We start from the raw sequence: 19,817 nt of genomic DNA on the forward strand, positions 1-19,817 counted from the left end.
TTACTTAGGTATGTGATTATTTGTAATCATTACATTACATTACATTACAGTCATTTAGCAGACGCTTTTATCCAAAGCGACTTACAGGAAGTGTATTCAACATAGGTATTCAAGAGAACTACTAGTCACCAGAAGTCATAAGTGCATCTCCTTTCTTAAACAAGCATCTCAAAGCATAAACCAGAGCAAAAGTATAGTGCAGAGGCAAATTACTACGAAAACAGTAGTTGCAACAGACTAATCCGAATATAGTAAGTGCTACAAACTACTACGAATAGGATAAGTGCAGTAAACAATTACAAATTCAATAAGTGCAGCGAACTGATACGAATACAGTGAGTGCAACAACTAATACGAGTGCAATAAGTGCTACGAGGAAGGCTCAGGGTAGTACTTCTTCTAATCATGCAATAATCTAAAAGCAGGGCTTTACCTTTGTAGTTGCTTAAAGGGAAGTTTGTACAGGACTGCAGATCCTACATTCAAACTCTTAGTTTAATCATTTCTTAATGGTCAGCATAAATAATTCATGATACATCCTGTGTTAAATAACACATTAAATCATCGTGAGTCATGCATTAGTTAAGCATTTATTATGTATATGATTTGCACCCTTCTAGTAAAGTTGTATTTGTTTTGAAACGCTGTTTTAATTGTGCTTGGCTCTTAAGTACAGTCTATAGGTAGAGCTGGTTTAAGACACAGATTACCTGTTACCCCCGCTTCAATATGATTGGCTGGTTGCCACGTACCTATGTAGTCGTGTATTTATTATGATTGTGACCTAAAAGGCTCCAACCTACCTGATGGACCTTCAAGAAATGGTATTTTTTGACACATCAATACAGTTTCTGGACATCTAGTGCCCAACATGAGTCACATACATACAGTGTGTATCCTTCAGTGTAGTAATGCCTGTGAGGGGAAACTCACGATAGGTAAAGCGATAAGTAAATAACCAATAAACAAGGAACAGTTAGCAGAATCATGATTGTTTTAACATAAATGTGTTTATTTAAACTGTTTTAGAGTAGAAATGATCATTATCGTTGCACTAACTTTAAGGTGTGAACATTGCCACTGCAGGATTTTAGTCTGTGCAATTGTATGGCCTTTAAATTCTGCCCTCTGTTTTAGTGCCAGGGATTCACACTTCAGCTCTACAGGTTCCATTGTGTCTGCAAAGCCCACCATGGATGGGGTTTTGGGCACTGAACATGTCAACAACAAGTTTTCACTTCATTATTAGATTGAAATTGCATTTAAACAAAGGGTTATGGCGTGAAAGAGGATGTCTGTGTGTATGTGGGGGTTGATTTTGAATTAAAAAGAACATGGACAAAACTACTAAATCTTTTCAGAAAATTGCTTTTAGTTGGCTACTCTGAGGGTCTGTCGCTGGCTTGCTGTCATTATAAAGACAACTAAAGTCATATTCTAATCAATTTACATGAATTTTCAGAAAATAGTTTTTAGTATTTGTAACAATGTCGGAATTTATGCACTTATCTGATTTTGCCACCAGATGGCAATGTTTAAACACGAGAAGAGTCACAAGGGCCTTGGATGTTGCTCCACCACTCATGATTGCCGGTTTTGGATGTTTGGAGTTTAATTAGAATATGTGGTCTAACTAATGCAGATGCTCAGAATAATATAGGTTATCTAGTATGTGTGGCTGATTGATAAAACTCCAAAATTAGCTTCACAAACTTGTAGTGTAGTTTTCATGACTGACTCATCCCAGATGTCTGTAGGACATAGGTGTCCCTCAGGGTGCAGAGTTAGATGACCTTTGTTTTTGGTTTTTTTATCCCATATATAAAGAGAGTAAAGGACCAGAGCCACATCGCCGTCACACCAAGGCACACAAAGCCTAGTGCAGTGTAAGCAGTCCGGTGAGCAGAGAGCCAGGGCTGTGCTGTGTGGAAAATGCTAGTGGAGGCAGACAATGCGCCGGTCCGAGGCCTGACCAGCCCTCAGAGGGACAGGGGTCGGCTCACTGCGACAACAGCCCCCCGTCTCCCTCCCTTCTTTCTCCTTTTTTTTCTGGAGCTCCGCAGCATGGGCTCGGGGAGGACGCTGAAGTTCGCCCTGTGCGAGGTGCTGCAGTTTGCAGGCCTGTGCGTGCCCCTCTTCATCGTCATGCAGAGGTTCGCCGTCATCGTGGCGAAGGTCAAAACGTCGGCGCAGCCCCCCAGAGATGGCAGCACGGCCTACTGGCTGATTGTGGCCTCCTCCATCGCCTACGTCACCTCCACCGCCCTGCTGGTCTGGGTGCCCATGAAGTACATGGTCTTCATGAAGAAGAAGTTTCTCATTGGGAGGAAGAAGTGGTGAGTTTTGTCCTGATGTCAGGGGCCTCAGAGCGTACGGTCAGCAGCTGACTGAGACCTGACCAGCTGTTTTGTCTGCAGCTGGTTTGGACTGAACTAAACCATGAGGTAGCAAGTCTGCACCTGTCCTTTGTGTTCCCGCCTTACTTTATTTACCTTCCTTTGTCTTTGAATCAGGAGGCCTGTGGCCCTCGTATATGTGATCCTTTCCACATTGCCCTGCTTTGTCTTTCTCATCGCCAGCTCTGAGGTACAACATGTCGTGGAGTGTTTGTTTCATTTTTTTTTTGTCTTTACATCAGTTTATCTGTTCTCTGATCATGAACTTTGACCCCTATGTTGCCATATCTGATGCAAGAGTCAGACTGTTATTGTTGTTCGTTGGATTATTGTATTCATCACGCAACAAAGCTTCTTGAACAACTTTACATTGAGAAAGAATAATTATATGAATCACAGTGTGAGGTATCTGTGTGAAATAAAGGGGATGATTTGTGAGGAACCTCTTGGTTCTCAGGGGATGAATATGGATAAGGAGCTACTGATAAGCAGCTTGGTCCCTCTTCCTGTTCAAGCTGCCCCCTTGTCAAATCATCTGTCCATGAGGCACATTTTCACTTCCTGGCTGGCTGCAGACCAGCTCCTATTTGCTGTTTTATGTTGCCCTTTTTAGAGCCCAAGCTGACCTTTTGGCCCTTGCTTATCTGGTGTCTTTTCCATAAGAGCCATAAATTCTGCTAAGATGACCAGCTTTGTTCTGTGTCCTGTTGGTATGAAGTCCTGACTCAGGCAAATACCAGCACGTCAAGTGATTTTTAGCCCACAAACCCAGAACTAGAGGATGTCAGACATGTAGACATACATTCTTGGTGCAAAGATCCTTTCATCGTTGAGGTGAATTAATGCATTCCATATTAAAGTGAGAAATGAATTAGATTAAATGCTCTAGTATGTTTTAACCAACGATTTTCTGGCTGTTTGCCCAGGTTCAGATAAATAACAACATGAAATATGATACATTCACGGAGCTCCCTGTATCACTAGTCCTCTTCTCTCTCATCTGTATTGACGTTGTGGAGAGGATACGCCACTGCAGACTGACCGGCCAGGGTGAGCGCCACTCTCTGAACACATCACTCAACAAGTGCTTTAAATCCTGATCTTTCCCCTGACAACCAGCATAGTGTCACCTACCCACCTTTACATTACAGGAGCTAATGCAGCTAGCAGTTCTATACATAATTCATCCACAGCAATCTTATTCTTTGGCTCTGTGCCCGCAGTTGAAAGACATTGCTGCAACTGAGGAAGTGCGCTGGACATTTGTTAGCCCCTTCTTGTAAAACAGTGCTGAACCGACAAAACTTCAGAATTGTTTTTCTAAAGGGAGGCTTTGACATGTTTCATCTGGTATTCCTTGGAAGTTCTGGCTCCAACGACTCAGCAGATCAGTGGTTGCATTGTGATCACAAGATCTGGTGGTGGTGTATTGTATCTCTGTTATACCTATTTCTTATTGGCCAAACTATATTTAAAAATAAAATCATGCTGAATTATGATTCTTGTCATGTTTGGTTAATTTAAAAAAACAACAACATATGAACTCCACATGAAAATAAGCAAATGTAGTTTCAGATTTTCTTTGCTCAGTATGATCTCTTAATTTTCTTCCCCCTAGCTAATGACATGGAGAGAGACGCTGACATCCCCTCCACTGTCCTCACACATGTGGAACAGGTACCACCCATCACTCCAGCTGCGCCGGGGCCAGCTGTGCCTGGGCAAGCTGGCCAAACTCCCATGCCCGCGAACCAGCACAATGACAGGAACCAGAACGACAGGAACCAGAACGACAGGAACCAGAACGGATCGGGAGCTCGACAGGAGTCCAACGGGAACGTCCCGGGTAATCCTGGGAGACCGTTCAGCATCTCCGGCCTGAGCTCACGGTCAGCGAGCGACACGGCATACCGCTTATCTCCGTACGCCTACACGGGTCCACTGAGGTTCCTGTGTGCCAGCGACGCACGAGCCGACGTGTTTGTGGACAGCTTCATGTTCTGGATGGATACGGTGGAGATGGTGAGGGTGGCGGGGCACCCTGATGTCTACTACTCAGGCTGGGTGTTCCCCATCTACATCTTCAGCTTCCTGTCGTGCCTGCGGGTGGTGGTCATGCCCCACAGCCCCCTGCTTTCCTCACTCGGTGTGGCATTGCAGGACTTTCCCTTCTTCTTCGTGCGCGTCGGCCTCATTGCGTTCTTCGGCTTCGTCACGCCCGTCCTCTACCTGATGAAGAACCTGCTGGTCTGCCTGGCCTTTGTCTATTTCAACTTCATGACCAGGCTGAGGGTCTTCAACACAGAGAGGATGGTGTTTTGAGACCAGCACTTCAAGCAAAAACTGTTAAAAACATTAAAACAGATAGCAGGAGCGTTAGGTTGGACCAATCAGGATTCAGGAGGCGGTTGCACCAGCTCTTAAGAATAAACTTAAACGTAAAGGATTTGAGAAAAGCTGCTGCGACCAAACCAAAGTATGAATTTGCATCACAGAAGAGCTATTCTGTCAAAATGCATGATGGTACTTTTCACAGGCCAAAAGGGAGCTCTTGGGCAATGTTTTCCCATGAAGGACATTATGTGTTGTGTTATTTACCTTTCATGTTGAACTTTTTTTTACCCCTCACCAAGCATGACACTTTGGGAATGTACCTGTAATGTAATTTGAAAGTTTATATCAGATTTTTTTTTTCTGCCATCATAAAGTGCAGTGAATATGTAAAAGCATAAATCCATGTTGTTTATATTAGGTTTTTCTTTGCTAAGTTATATTCACCAAAAGAAAAACAAAGTGTGAGTTTGTATAATTGATACATATATTTTGGTAAGATTAATAAAGAAAATAATTTAAAAGTATGTTTTAAGTTTCAGTAGTGTGATTTATCATGTATGCAAAATACCGCCATTCGACCCATTTCTTGATAAACAGACTGGACACTACCTTCCCGGCACAAAACAACAAAAAGAAAGTTTGTGACTAGCTGGTGAACAAAGTTCAGCATTTAGCAGCTAAAGAGTTATTGCCCTTAGGAATTAGTACAAACCAAAACGGAGCTAAAAAGAGAGAGAATATTGGATTTATATTGATAATATGGCCAGAAACATGACTACCACGGAATGATAGAGTTGCCCCGTATCAGCTGAATGTATAAAGACAAATTTATTGGCAAAAATGTAAAGCCATGATGAATGCATTACTTAAATAGAACTCCAAATGTTTGATTCCCCTTTAAAAATATGCCTCATTTTAGATGTGAGCTAGAAGGCCAACAGACAATTTAAACTGTTTGCTAAGGCTGCATGATTTGTATGTTCAGTTGTTGATTTCTGGAAAACTTTTACATTGTTATTAAGTTGCAGTTCATTGGAATATACTGCACAACTTCTTTATGCTCATACAAAGGACAGGTAATTAACAGGTATTTGACAGGTATTTGTCTGCTCCATTACTGGGCATCTCTGCAGACAGTTTTAGGCTGAAGTGGTCAGATCTCCACTCACTTCCCCCAATAGGAAGCAGGATTTCCTCCTGTCCTCTCTTTCTACTGACTTGTATCATCACTGCACTCCTCACCCGAAGCCCCCCCGGACCCCCTGGGGGCTACTATCCCACAAAAACCCCTCACATCAGCAAAGTGCTGCAAACCTCATTTAATCCTCATTTGCTCTGGCTCAGTAAACATGTAACCATCACATTCGTGAATCTTCCAGCTTCTTCTGAAACTTCTTCAAAGCCAGTGTTGCTGAATGACATCTGCTCTCCGGCACATATTTAGCACAGACTGAAAGGCTATTTATGATAGATAAAAAAAATCTCAGATAAAGGCAATATATTGAGAGCCTGCTTGGATAAATAATTTCCAAAATTCATCAGCCGGTGTCTCTTTTGCCTTTGATTTATTAAAAATAGAAATACTGTCCCACCCTGTTAACTATGAGTTCTCTTGAAGTAACAGAGGTGATTTTCAGCCGTTAGATAGTGAGATGTGATTGCTTAATTCCCAGTTCCTGCCTTCCTTATCTCTGCCAAAAAAACCTCTGTGGAAGCTCATGGAAATTGCTGTCGTTTGAGCAACCTTAGCTGCCCATGTGACAGGATACCCATCAGTGTGATTAGGGGGGGAAAGCACTGTGTCTCTGTGTCATTGTTGCTCCATGTCACACACCTTTAGCGCACACCAGACCGCTTCTCTCATGACTGGAAAACTCTCCTACTATCACATCCACCACTGAGTGCAAACTACACATTCAGGATAATGTTACCCTGTTCAAATGTTGCCGTGGTCCTCTGTCTCCTGCAAGTCCTCTGCATCACCGCAGACATAGGTACGTACCGCTGACGCATTTTGACTATTGTGAGTAAAAATGTATGAGAGTGATCAGATTATAATTACATTTGTGCGTTCTGCTCCAGACACTGGCTCCTTCCTGATCTTCAATGAGAACCACAACAAGTGCATAAAGGTGGAGAGCGCCACGTCCATGACGGTGGCCACCTGTGATCCTCACGCCAAAAATCAGCAGTTTCGTTGGGCCTCCGAATCTCGCGTCCTCAGTCTGTCCCTCAAGCTCTGTCTGGGGGCCACGGAGATTACCGACTGGGTGAAGGTTGTCCTCTTTGAATGCGACGAGAGCAGTGAACTCCAACATTGGCAATGCAAGAACGAGACCCTCTTTGGCCTGAAAAACCAGGACCTGCACATGAACTGGGGCAACCGCAATGAGAGGAACATAATGATCTACAAAGGGTCAGGGCTCTGGAGTCGCTGGAGGATATTTGGCACCCGGGGTGACCTTTGTTCAAAGGGTTTTCAAGGTAGGAATTGTGGGGACAATATCAATTTTAATAAAGATAAAGCCCCAATAGTGTAAACTAAAGAGTTTTACATTGATAAATGATGGAAGGGTGTTTCAGAAAGTCCTGCTGAAGTGTTTTTTTGTGCAGAATCTTCCCATGCTGGAGATTGTTGACAAAAATACATTTTTTACAAGCAATATTACATTCAGTGAATTGGGATTTTTTTACCATGTAGACCAAGTAACCCATGGCTGTAAACTACATGTAAAGACTTGTTTGTTTAAGTGATGGACTCAATAAGAACTCTATTTGACAACTTTTTCTGTTAAATTCAAATCAAAGTCAATTCATCTTCAATTCCGGTTGACTTGTAATCGATTTTATTCTTCTCAAAAAAGACCAAATAATCAGATCAAACCCCAATTTACAAAAAGAGCAGGTTGTGGTCCTGATGCTTATTTCGCTTAGCTGAGGAAACTCTTACACTCTATTCTTCTAAGTCTGAATGTAGTTATCTGCCAGAAGATGCAGTATGTTAAAATGCATACTTGAAATAATTGAAACATCCTTAAACCACGAAACATGGGGGTGCTAAAACTGAGGAGAGTGCTTATGGCTGAATAATCTTTTAAAAAGGATTCAAGCACATAAGCATATTCAGAATTGTCCAGAATGCCACAATCAGTCAGTGTTGCAAATATCAAACATGTTTAAGATGACAGACTCCTTAGGACGTCATTGGGTGGAAACAAGATCCCTTCAAATCTGCAGTCTGACTGTCGGACTTGAACCCATCTGTAACTGAACTAAAACTAGTCTTGTATGTAATTGAGAGCAATCTAACAAATCTACCTACAGCAGAGAGTCTACGTCAAGAGCTGCAGTGTAAATGGAACACTAGCCATTTGCACAAATCCAAAAGTATGAGAACTACCCCGTCTGTATATGCTGCACCTCATCTACTCTGTATACAATGGTAGTGTATACAAAGGTAGATGAAAGTGTGCTTCCAAATTTGTGGCAGCAGTTTGAAGGGGGCCCTTTTTTTAACATGTCATCACCCTTGTGCATAAAGCAAGGTCCATAAAGAGGCTGTTCTCTTAGATTTTTGTGGAAGAACTTGAGTGGCCGTTACAGAGCCCTGAACCTCAATCACATCAAAAACCTCTGGAGCTTTAACTCCAGAGGTTTTTGATGGGCAGCAAACCTTCTCGCCAAACCAAGCAGTTGGGCGAGAAGGTTTGCTGCTGATTTGCAGGCTTTGCCTATGTTATCTGGCTTATCAAATTATGTATTATCTCCAACTTCACGATCTGTCTCCTCAGAGAGTTTCACGATAGGGGGCAATGCCTTCGGAGGCCCCTGTCTGTTCCCATTTAAGTTTGAGGAGAAGTGGTATGCTGAATGCACAAAGGAAGGTCGCTCGGATGGACAGCTGTGGTGCGCAACAGAGAAAGATTACGACAAAGTGAAGAAATGGGGCTTTTGTCCCACCGAAGGTAAGAAACATCTATGACAATCAACACCAATCAGAGATATTTTGTTGCAAACATTTAATGAAGAATTCTGTTAATCGAACCATGCAGAAGTATCTTGTTGGTCTATTATTAAGTGCTATCGTTGAGGAGGTCAATGCTGACAGGTCTGGTTTCTGACCCCCCTCCTCTCCCACCAGCAGAACAACACTGACACTTCCTCTCAGGAGTTGTCAACACAGCACTGTCCTTGTTTTCCTCTTCTTTCAGGCCCATCATTCTCCTGCTGCAGCTCTAAAACTAGGAAAGCAAAGGGGCAGAAAACAAGCTTACTTTTACTATTATTATTTTTTTAAAACACAGCACAGTCCTAGACAGAGGTGCAGAAGATGTTTCTCAATCATCTACTTTTTTCAGTTTTCAGACATATTCATTGTCCTAAAATCCATTCAGGCCAACAGGTAACGCTGCTTTTACTTCATGAAGTAAATTGTTTTGATCTGAGTTTGATCTTTTGTTTCTCGACCATAATGCAGCCTCCTCAGGTTGGGACACTGACCCGGTCACAGGTGTTCAGTACCAGAGGAACGCACATTCAGTGTTGACCTGGTATCAGGCCAGGAAGAGCTGCCAGCAGCAGGGAGCCGACCTCCTCAGCATCGTGGAGCTACATGAGCAGTCATACATTTCAGGTACAAAGTCAATCAATTACTCGTACTACAACGTCATATCATTTACCTATCAAACATTTGCTTTATAATGTTTGGGTTTACTAAGGGTTGACGGATACTTATGGAACATCTCTGTGGATTGGACTGAACAGCTTGGATTCTGAGAGTGGATGGCAGTGGAGCAACGGAAACCCGTTCAGATATTTAAACTGGGCTCCAGGTGAGTGAGGACATGTGCTGTGACAGGAGAAGGACCTTATTGTCTGAATTTACCAGATTCATGAAAACGACAGTAAGCTTCTTAAATGATTACATATTGTCAGTGCAATTCTGAATTTTAACATTAAATACATGGGTCAATGTTTTCCGATAGGTCATCCCTCGTCAGAACCTGGACTCACCTGTGCAACCCTAAATGCTGCAAAAGCCTCCAAATGGGAGAGCAGCGCCTGCACCAAGAAACTTGGTTACATTTGTCGCAAAGGAAATTCTACCAGTCTGCCGCCACCACCATGTAAAAATAATAAAATGTCCAACTTATCTGGCTTATTATTAGAGTGAGTCCAAATGTGTTCTCACCTCTTTCGGTCTCTCTCCACAGACATAAACCAGCCCAGCTTCTGCCCGAGTCACTGGGTTCCCTATGCAGGAAACTGTTACTACCTGCAGAGGAACAAACTGATGTGGAGTGATGCTTTGTCTGCATGTCACAAAGATGGAGGAGATTTGGCCAGCATTCACAATATAGAGGAGCAGAGTTTCATCATCTCTCAGTCTGGATACTGTAAGTGTGCAATAAGTCTGTTTTTTCCCCAGTGATTTGTTCTTTATTACGACAATCACCAACAGTATTCTAAAAGTAATGCTTCTGGAAACGTTTGGGGAAAACTGCTAGCTTGTGTCAGTCCAAAGATAGCAAAAAAACACCTACAAGCACCTCTAAAGCTTATTAAGTAACACTTGATATCTTGTTTGTTCAATCATAAGTCCAAGAAGTCACTGCTCCGGGACAGGAAATAGTGCAGCAGAACACCACCAGTAAAACCCAGCACGGGGCTTTTACTCTTCAGATTTTGTAGCCATTAAACTGATGAAATTGACTTTGTTGGTTTGTGAACTTTAGGGGTGCTGATAGGTGGATTTTGTTACCTGTTGACAGAGCCAAGCTAGCTGTTTCCCTCTGTTTCACAGTCTTTGTGCTAAGCTAAGCTAAGCTAATTGGCTAGACTTCATATTTAGCACACAGAAATCTCTGCAAGAAATCAAATAATTGCATTCCCCAAAATGTAGAGCTGTTAATCTAAAGAACAAAAACACTGAATACAGAAGAAATCAAATGTCAGAATTGGTACCACGTTAACATCTCCATTTAAACCCGTCAGTGCCGACAGATTTGCTCTGGATTGGCTTGAATGATCAGAAGAACCAGATGCTGTTTGAGTGGTCCGATCACTCCCACGTTACCTTCACCCAGTGGCAGACTGACGAACCGTCTCATTCCACCAACCTCCAGGAAGACTGTGTTGTCATCAGAGGAAAGGTAACAAAAATGCAAAAGGTGATGGGCGGAGCGATAACATGAGAGGTGCTGTTTCTTATCCTGCTGAATGTTGCCCAAACAGGACGGGAAGTGGGCCGACCACATGTGTGAGAAGACCTATGGATACATCTGTAAGAAGAAGGCCTCCATTAGACCAGCTGGAGGCCCCCAGGAGGAAGCCAACCCGGGCTGCAAGCTTGTGAGTGATGTCATTTCATTCCACATAATGATTATACAACAAAGTGTTTATCAGATTTAGTCTCACTGTGTTTTTTTATCATCTCAAGGGCTCGATCAGATTTGATTCTTATTGTTACAACATTGGATCTGAGACAAAAACCTTTGAGGAGGCGAAGCAGGCATGCTCACACGCTGGTAGTCACGTGGTGGAGGTGGCTGATAGGTACATTTTCTTATTTATCTCGCATTCATGAAAACTTTGTCCCATATTGTACTCATAAAAATGATCTGACACACCTGTTTTTAAAGTATTTCATTGACTTTGATGAACTTAAGTCTTGAAACAAGAAGTTCAATTTGAAATATATTTTAAAGCTAGAAATAGTTTGTCTGTGTTTTAAATGAGAAATTCTGCTTTGCTAAAAGTGAAGCATAGTTTCCACTTAATCCTAAAATCTCAGGCTTTATTTAAAAAATATTTCATTGCTCACCTTTCTTCTTTCATATGTTTTTATGCAGATATGAGAATGCCTTCTTGGTCAGTTTGGTGGGTTTGAGGCCAGAGAAGTATTTCTGGACGGGTTTATCCAACACCGACAACATTAACATTTTCAAGTGGACCACCAGAAGAAAAGTCACGTTCACTCATTTCAATGTGGGCATGCCAGGTACAGCACACCTCCTAACCATTTTAATGAGTCTGATGCAGCAGGATGTATGTACTGTTTATCTTTAAATTACATTTTGATTGGACGGGAAGAGTTATAAGGCACTATGTTTGGTTAATGTAATCTTTTACAGGTTTTATTTTGAACTATGCTAAAGGAGGAGCAATTTCGGTCGGTCGGTCGGTCGGTCGGTCGGTCAGGTCATTTTTGGTTCAGACTGAATCAACAATTGGATTGATTGCCATGAAATTTTGAACATACATTTATTTTCCCCTTAGGACGAATTGTAATAACTTTGGTGGTTCCTTAATCTTTAATCATTAGTTGACGAATTTCTCAAATACTTTGGTTTATGACTAAATACCATCAAAACTGAGTTTTTGTTTATTGCCAATTAGTAAATGCTAGCATGCTGAGCTCAAATCCTCTGTACTTACATACAGCCTACAGAATATTTGCTCTACACTCTTAAGTCACTTATTGTTGTATATCTTCATCCACATTCATTATTTACTCCATAACTTCTTCCTTGATTGTAAAAATTGATTGTAATCTTCACACTTTTGAGCTCACTTTTATCGATATTTGTCTTTGTGTAATAAAAGACAGAAATCAGGGATGCGTCGCCATGACAACCGGGGTCGTCGCTGGATTATGGGATGTCGTCAGCTGCAGCAACAAGGAGAAGTACATCTGTAAGAAACCCGCAGAGGGCGTGCATGTGACAACGGTCCCACCCACCACCCCGACCTTGAGCTGTGAGTCCGGGTGGACCCCCGCTGCCAAGAGGAGCATCTGCTACAAAGTAGGAGGACAAACTGAACTTATCTGTGAAAACTGGTGTGATCTTTAAGAACACAAAACTCAACACGTCTTTCTTTTTCACTCATTAAAAAGCTTTACAAAAAAACAAAGGCAAAGAAGAAGAGTTGGGATGAAGCGCGGGACTTCTGCAAGGCCATTGGTGGAGACCTGTTGAGCATCCACAGTATGCAGGACCTGTACAACGCTCCGTATGTTACCTTAATAAATATATATATATATATATATATTATATAATATATATATATATATATATATATATTGAATAAATGTGTACGTCAGAATTTGTATTATACTACTATAACCATTCAAATAATCAGTTCTGTTTTTGTCTTCTGTCAAAAAGGTTTCATTCCTCTGATCCAGCCTGGATCGGCCTCAGACTTGGTACCAATACAGGTTTTGAATGGACCGATGGGTCACCTGTATGTACCACCTTTAATGTTGTCACAAAAGGCTTCAGTCACTGTAACTCTCAACCCTGGCCCTAATTTTGTGTATTTCCCCCAAAACTGTGTGACCTAGTTCGGCTTTGAGAATTGGGGCTTCGGGGAACCAAACAACCACAATGACCAAGAACACTGTGCGGAAGTCCAGCTATACTACGGACGGCACTGGAACGATATGCACTGTGAGGGCTACAATAACTGGATTTGCCAGATAAGCAAAGGTAACACCGACCGGTCTCGTCATGGAGCTGCAGTTTACGCGGAGACATTTGTTTTTAAAGAAAAGTTATGTGATGTTTGAGTAGTGCTCTGCCCATCGTTAAGACTTCATGGTTCTTGTACTTTCAGGTGTGATTCCCAAACCTGAGCCCGTCACAGTTGAAGCAGGTACATTTCAGAGGTGGCTTCTCTCAGAAACATCCCCCGCTTCACTTCCTTGATTTTATTTTTTATTTTTTGGGTCAAGACTAAAATATTTCAACGACTAAGCAAATGGCTATTAGAATTTGTTCAATCATTAATCGTAAGGATAAAGCCTTTTGATGACGGGGATCTCTTTTTTGGCGTTTAGTAGAATATTTAAAAATGTGTCTTATACATTACTTTATGACTAAATACTTGCAAAGCTAATGATATTTTCATCAGCCTCAGCTGTACTTTGTCTTTAGTGCTAATTAGAAAATGTTGGTGAACATAATAAACATTAGACTTTGTATTAGCATTAGCATTTAGCACAAAGCACCGCTGCGTCTCACAGAACTGCTAGCATGGCTGTGCTATTTTGTTTTCCATCTGATACTGTATCTGTAATACATTTGATAACAGTTATGTTCATCTTTACAGTGTACAACACCACCGAAGATGGCTGGCTTATATACAATGACACACATTATTTCATCAACAATGACAAACTCGACATGGAATCTGCTAGAGCTGTCTGCAAAAAGAGCTTTGGTGATCTCGTGGTCATCACAGGGGAGAGTGAGAGGAAGTTCCTCTGGAAACGGGCAAGAAAATCTCGATACTTTCTTCCAAAACAACAAAAATGACAAGATATTTTATATATTCTCAAAAAACGGATCCAACGATCCAAAGGAACTGAAAACCTTCTGTGTAAAGATTATTTTTGATTTAACTTAAATGTAATGTTTCTCTCACCATGATGTTCCAACAGATATTAAAGGGCAAAGAAGGACAGTACTTCATCGGCATGACAGTGAATTTGGATAGATCATTCAGGTAAGTCACACTACATTTTTTAGGCAAACTACAACTGTCGGTGTGCTGGGTACTTCCCTGAAATGTTATACACAACACAAACACAGATGTTGATTTTTATTGAGGGACGTCTTGGTCTGTCTTCTCTCCATTTTCAGCTGGGTGGATGGCAGCCCTATCACATACACTGCATGGGAACAGAATGAGCCCAACTTTGCTAATAATGATGAAAACTGTGTGACCTTATACAGGAGCATGGGTGAGTCTAACACTTTTATTTTACACAAATAAAAGCTTGTCCCACCTAATAATGAATTTTCTTATTTTTTTTATTCATTCTCTGCACATATAGGGTACTGGAATGACATTAACTGTGGTATTGAGCTACCTTCCATTTGCAAAAGAACCAGTAATTTTATCAATGCAACAATGGCCCCAACCACTATTCCTAAGGGAGGATGTGCACCAGAGTGGCTCGCTTTCCAAGGAAAGGTAATGATATATAACTGCAAACGACACAGATTACTCCCATACAACGCTGACACTCTGTATGGTCAAGACAAAGGTTTCCTCCTACTTTAGGATTCGATTTAAACTCTTTAAATGTATTTCATACTGGTAACCTACTGTCCCTTTGCTTATTATTCTAACACAAAGTGCAAATCTTGTTTACACAGTGCTACAAAATAGTTGTGGGGGATGACAATAAGAACTGGCAGGATGCCAGGAAGTACTGCACAAACCAGGGAGGAAATCTGGTTTCTATCACCAAGGAGAGAGAGCAAGGTGAGCGTTTTCTTTGTGTTTGTCTGCCAAATTTACATTTCATTGTGCAGGGACGTTATTGAACCACCATTTTAAGGGAGTTAAAGATTTATTGTGTCTTCCTTTAAGCATTCCTGACAATGCAGATGCTGAGATACAACAGCGACTTCTGGATCGGCATGAACGACATCAACTGGGAGATGCACTTTGTGTGGACGGACGGCAAAGCCATTTCATACACCAACTGGGCAAAAGGGCATCCAACACAAATGCCTGATCGACATGCGTCATTTATTGATGAGGTTATTTTAACTTAAGCTCCTGTATTCAAAACTTTATCTACCCAACTGTCTATCGCAACAATGTGATGGTAATATTCTTGCAGATTAGCTGCAAAGAAATGTGAAAAAAGAATGAAAAAGAACCTTGTATATCCTGACTTCACACATTTAAAATGTGATGTACATTTTTTCTTCTGCCTGACAGACTTTTGACTGTGTAATCATGGTGGGAAGCAAAGCCAAACTGACAGGATTATGGAAGGTGGAAGACTGTCATACAAAACATGGCTTCATCTGCAAAAGAACCATTGGTGAGTAACATGTTAGCACAGCCACATCATCATGAGTTACAGTGATATAGTTTATTATTGAACATTGTGTAACTGTGTAAATGGGAACTGGGGACAACATCAATATAACATTTCGGTTTCAGCTTGATGTTTTTTTTTTTTCATGATTGTTCTTGTTTTCAAAGATTCTCAGATTGTAGTCCCGGCCACAACTGTGTTACCAAAGGCTTTCTACAAACTTGGTAATGACTCCTACAAACTGGTGACTCTGAAGATGAAATGGGACGAGGCGAGGAGGCAGTGCCAGGCAGACGATGCAGATCTGGCCAGTATCACGGATCCCATCACCCATGCATACGTCACCTTGCAGATTTCCAAGCACAATGAGCCCGTGTGGATTGGCCTCAACAGCAATGAGGTAAAAAGGCTCTACCTCTTATTGTTAGGATTTCAAACTGAGACCTTTTGGCTCTGTTTCAACTTAAATTCAAGTTGGGTTTTTTTCACAGACTGGTGGGCGTTTCAAGTGGGTCGATAACTGGCTGCTGTTTTATACCAAATGGGGCACAAATGAGCCTAAAAACAACTATGCCTGTGTGTATATGGATGTGGACAAAACATGGAAGACTGCACCGTGTACCAACAACTACTATTCCCTTTGCAAGAAGTCACCAGGTCTGACAATCCCTCTGTTAGTTCACCTGCACTATGTACTGTACATTACCAAACACTAAGCATGGCTAGCAAAGTATTGTCCTCTCCCTTTTCCAGTCATAGCACCCATTGAGCCCCCACAACTCCCCGGCAACTGTCCTGAAACAAAGAAAAGAAAAGCCTGGATACCTTTCAGAGGCCATTGTTATACCTTCATGAACTGGATGTCGGACAACTGGGCCCATGCCTCAGTTGAATGTCTAAAAATAGGTATGTTAAGAAGAATTTTCACTAATAAGATACAATTTGTATGTGTATGCATTGTGACAGTGTGCTATTGTTCATCAGGTGCCTCTCTGGTGAGTATTGAGGACCCTCAGGAGGGACTGTTCATACAACAGAACCTGGAGCTCCTGAAGGACGGGGATCTCCAGCAGGAGGGGGTCAGGTCCTTCTGGATAGGGCTCTACAAGACTCATGAAGGTCAGCCTGTCTTGCAATTCCCTTTTCCAACATGTAAAGATGTTAAGCACTATCCCAAATTCAAACAACACAGTACACTAAACTCATTAACTGTATATAAGAAGGGGAGGAAGTTAACGGGACTTCACCCATTAGTTTTTGGACTACCGATTTGAAGCCTCAAGTTCGTCACTTTGGCTGTCGCCATCTTGTTTTTTTGCAACCACAAGTTACACAAGATGTCGGCGCTAACTACAACGGAAGGCTGAATAACACATTTTTATGCGACCAAAAAGTTTACAATTAACAACCCCCAGACCAGACAACTCTGTGATATCGACCTGTCAATCACAAAGAAGCCACGCTCGAAAGCATACCCTGCTTTATGTATATTTTACTTCATATGGGCCATAATTACCAAACGAACACCATACTGTATCGAAGACTTGAAACTAGCGATTGAGACCATAAACTCATATTAACAATGTTTACTGAGGTAACAAATCCAGGGGAAAGTAGGGTCATTTTCTCATAGTTTCTATACAATCACACTTCTTTTTGCAACCAGAGGAGTCGCCCCTGCTGGCCATTAGAAAGAATGCAAGTTTAAGGCACTTTCGTGTTGCCTTCATTTTTCTGAACGAGAGGTTGCTGTATGGCTAGACAAGACAAATGAGGGACCTATACATGGAACAAATATGGACAAAATAAATGACTGATAGTACATTTATTAATTTAGCTCATTCACAATGACACATTGAGGAAGGACATCTGTTATTTTTTTCAAGCATGTTTTTTTGGGGTTAGGAAATACTGTACAGTAGCAACCAAGCAAATGGGTTAAAACTCATTTCTGTTATACAGCCGAATGAATATTGTTGGAAAATTGTATGCTCATGTGACAAGAGGCACATGAGCTGAAGTTTACTGCGTCTGATTAAAGTAACGAGCTTCCCTGTTTCAGGTGAGTGGATGTGGATCGATAAAAGTGTTGTGGACTACGTCAATTGGAAAGCAGGGATGCCAAAGTCCGATTCATGTGTGGTAATCAACTCTGAAACTGGACAGTGGGACACACAAAGCTGCAACAGATACAGGTCTTACATCTGCAAAACAGCCAAAGGTAAATTTAATCAGCTGTTATGTACAATAGTTTTAATTAGACCCATCAGTCACTTACATTGAGCATTTATCCTCTTTTTTCAGTTATTACACCTACAGAAAAGCCACCATCTGTTGGTAAGTTGTTTGACCATCATATTTTTATTATAATGCTTCAAACATCTGTAATGTTACTGTCAATACTTTAAAATATGTTTCCTCCCCAGCCCACGTTGTTAAAGAACCTTCTCATGGGTCTGCTGGCATCACTGTTGCTGTAGTGCTGGTTGTAATCGCCATAATCGGACTCGGTGCCTTCCTCCTCTTCCGTAAACGGATACCCACCCTGGTCCTGGGAGAAAGCACCTTTGACAACAAGTTATACTTCAACAACCCCATCCGAGGCCTTGTAGACACCAAGGGTCTGGTGGCCAACATAGAGCAGAATGAACAAGCATAGGACGACATGAGCTCAGTGTTAATCAGCACTATGAGAATGAATGATTATGGTTTCCTACTTAATTTTGGATTTCTTTCCATTTAAAGACGACTGGGTCAAGGATAATGATTCATAATTATTATATAATAATTCATTCAAGCACTGGCATTGCACTTAGCGAACTAGGGACAAGATGATATAAGTGAACGGTCCTTAACAGATATTACATGATTATGTGATTTGTTAAATGTGTACAGTTTATTTTTTACTTTTACCAATCAAGATAATCAAGAGCATTTGAAGACAGTTAGGATTGTGAAAAGGTGAAGATGTTTTATTAATACAATTATCAGATTTTTCTCAATTGGGTTTCTTGTTATTATTCTCTGTGGGCTGCTCATCAGTCTATTTATGCCTTACAACTTCTAAATAGATGCTCAATAAAACAAATTAAAAAACAAAACTGATGTTTCGTCTTTTTTGGTACTTCTTTCTTCTGATAGACCAAAAACAGGCAAACAAATGTCAACCACGATTTGAAGAGAGCTGTGACTAATAGTGAGTTGTTGTTTGGAGAACCTCATACCCATGTGATAGAATCAGAGTATTAGTGTTGCTTTTCTCACACACAAGATCCCTTGTGCAATATTTGCAGCTATAAGTCATTCACTTTTGGTTGCAAACTGTACAAGAATAAGGTTTCCTTGTTTGTATTTTGCTATGGTTTTGTGCCTTCTTACTGCTGATAAAGGTACATACCAGCATGAATTCCGATTATTTAGATAACCCCTCTTGATAAAAGTGAGTCGTGTGACCAGATTATTAAATGTAAACCAAATGTAAAAGCTAATTTAAAGTGTAAACAAAGGCCAAATAATGTATGGTTTGTGTAAAGGAAATTTTGTACATAGAAAAAAAGATCTTCCTTTTTAAGTGATTTTTGTTTAAATTATAAATTATTCATGCTCAATTTAAAATGTTCTATGTTTCGCTCTGTCTGGCATCAGCCATTCGTTCCCCCCTACCAGCAGCTGGCCACCCCCATCACCTAATGTTGAAAATGAGGCAGCATTCTCCATGGAAACCGCAGCCCTCTGAGGCAGTCGCAGCTAATCCTCAGGAGATTACTCAACTCTTACTTCTCATAAGAGGGTTTTATTTGCAGCACCAATGCGCAAGAATTCTCCCCAAACAAGCTCTGGATCTTCTGTTTATCCCGTCGGAGGAGGAAAGCAAACCTAGTTGCAGCAGCAGAGAGGAGCAGAGGGGAGAAACGGTTCATCTGGTAAGCGTTTTCAGTCTATTCCACCTCAGGTATCACTGCAGCTTCAGTCCTCTCATCGCTCGGTCGGTGTGACCTGCAGGGTGCACAGCGTGGGAGGATGTTTTGCGAGAAAGCTCTGCATGTTTTGCTCTGCATGTTTTGCTCTGCATGTTTTGATCTTAGATGACTCAGAGATCATGCAGAATAAAAAAAAACTCATGTTAATGTTCTTACTACTGTTATGTGTATTGCCCAAATATTTGGACCGATGTTATGTTTGTATTCAGATTTTTTTCCAACATTGTTCTTTAAACTTCCATGCCAATAAAAAAACCTTTTTAA

General features: G+C 41.3%; 2 protein-coding genes across 2 annotated transcripts; both read left to right on the plus strand.

Moving 5' to 3' along the window:
• Positions 1 to 2,064: 2,064 nt before the first annotated feature.
• LOC129110507 (transmembrane protein 236-like) lies at positions 2,065 to 4,718 on the plus strand. The gene is made up of 4 exons (XM_054622589.1): positions 2,065 to 2,336; positions 2,514 to 2,586; positions 3,323 to 3,446; positions 4,015 to 4,718. The coding sequence occupies exons 1-4, from the start codon at positions 2,065 to 2,067 to the stop codon at positions 4,716 to 4,718; spliced, it is 1,173 nt and encodes a 390-aa protein (XP_054478564.1).
• Positions 4,719 to 6,539: 1,821 nt separating this feature from the next.
• Positions 6,540 to 18,663, plus strand: mrc1a (mannose receptor, C type 1a). The gene is made up of 30 exons (XM_054622588.1): positions 6,540 to 6,724; positions 6,813 to 7,214; positions 8,522 to 8,695; positions 9,208 to 9,363; positions 9,449 to 9,562; positions 9,716 to 9,856; positions 9,944 to 10,126; positions 10,725 to 10,882; positions 10,965 to 11,081; positions 11,170 to 11,285; positions 11,582 to 11,730; positions 12,336 to 12,535; positions 12,628 to 12,743; positions 12,899 to 12,977; positions 13,078 to 13,222; positions 13,350 to 13,388; positions 13,845 to 14,008; positions 14,176 to 14,240; positions 14,378 to 14,478; positions 14,572 to 14,711; positions 14,897 to 15,005; positions 15,114 to 15,286; positions 15,471 to 15,576; positions 15,741 to 15,973; positions 16,065 to 16,230; positions 16,327 to 16,479; positions 16,558 to 16,692; positions 17,636 to 17,794; positions 17,878 to 17,910; positions 18,000 to 18,663. Exons 1-30 carry the CDS (start codon positions 6,655 to 6,657, stop codon positions 18,230 to 18,232), a joined length of 4,329 nt encoding a protein of 1,442 aa, XP_054478563.1. The 5' UTR covers positions 6,540 to 6,654; the 3' UTR covers positions 18,233 to 18,663.
• The last annotated feature ends 1,154 nt before the right edge of the window (positions 18,664 to 19,817 follow it).

Source organism: Anoplopoma fimbria, chromosome 21, assembly GCF_027596085.1.
Source record: "Anoplopoma fimbria isolate UVic2021 breed Golden Eagle Sablefish chromosome 21, Afim_UVic_2022, whole genome shotgun sequence".
In the NCBI taxonomy this organism is placed as follows: domain Eukaryota; kingdom Metazoa; phylum Chordata; class Actinopteri; order Perciformes; family Anoplopomatidae; genus Anoplopoma; species Anoplopoma fimbria.

Bases quoted from the DNA above. Each gene is read 5' to 3' on its own strand.
- mrc1a (XM_054622588.1), top strand. From the start codon at position 6,655: ATGTTACCCTGTTCAAATGTTGCCGTGGTCCTCTGTCTCCTGCAAGTC. The intron at 12,978-13,077 runs GTATGTACCACC...TGTGTGACCTAG, and splicing joins AATGGACCGATGGGTCACCT to TTCGGCTTTGAGAATTGGGG. The intron at 13,389-13,844 runs GTACATTTCAGA...TCATCTTTACAG, and splicing joins GCCCGTCACAGTTGAAGCAG to TGTACAACACCACCGAAGAT.
- LOC129110507 (XM_054622589.1), top strand. From the start codon at position 2,065: ATGGGCTCGGGGAGGACGCTGAAGTTCGCCCTGTGCGAGGTGCTGCAG. The intron at 2,337-2,513 runs GTGAGTTTTGTC...TCTTTGAATCAG, and splicing joins CTCATTGGGAGGAAGAAGTG to GAGGCCTGTGGCCCTCGTAT. The intron at 2,587-3,322 runs GTACAACATGTC...CTGTTTGCCCAG, and splicing joins TTCTCATCGCCAGCTCTGAG to GTTCAGATAAATAACAACAT.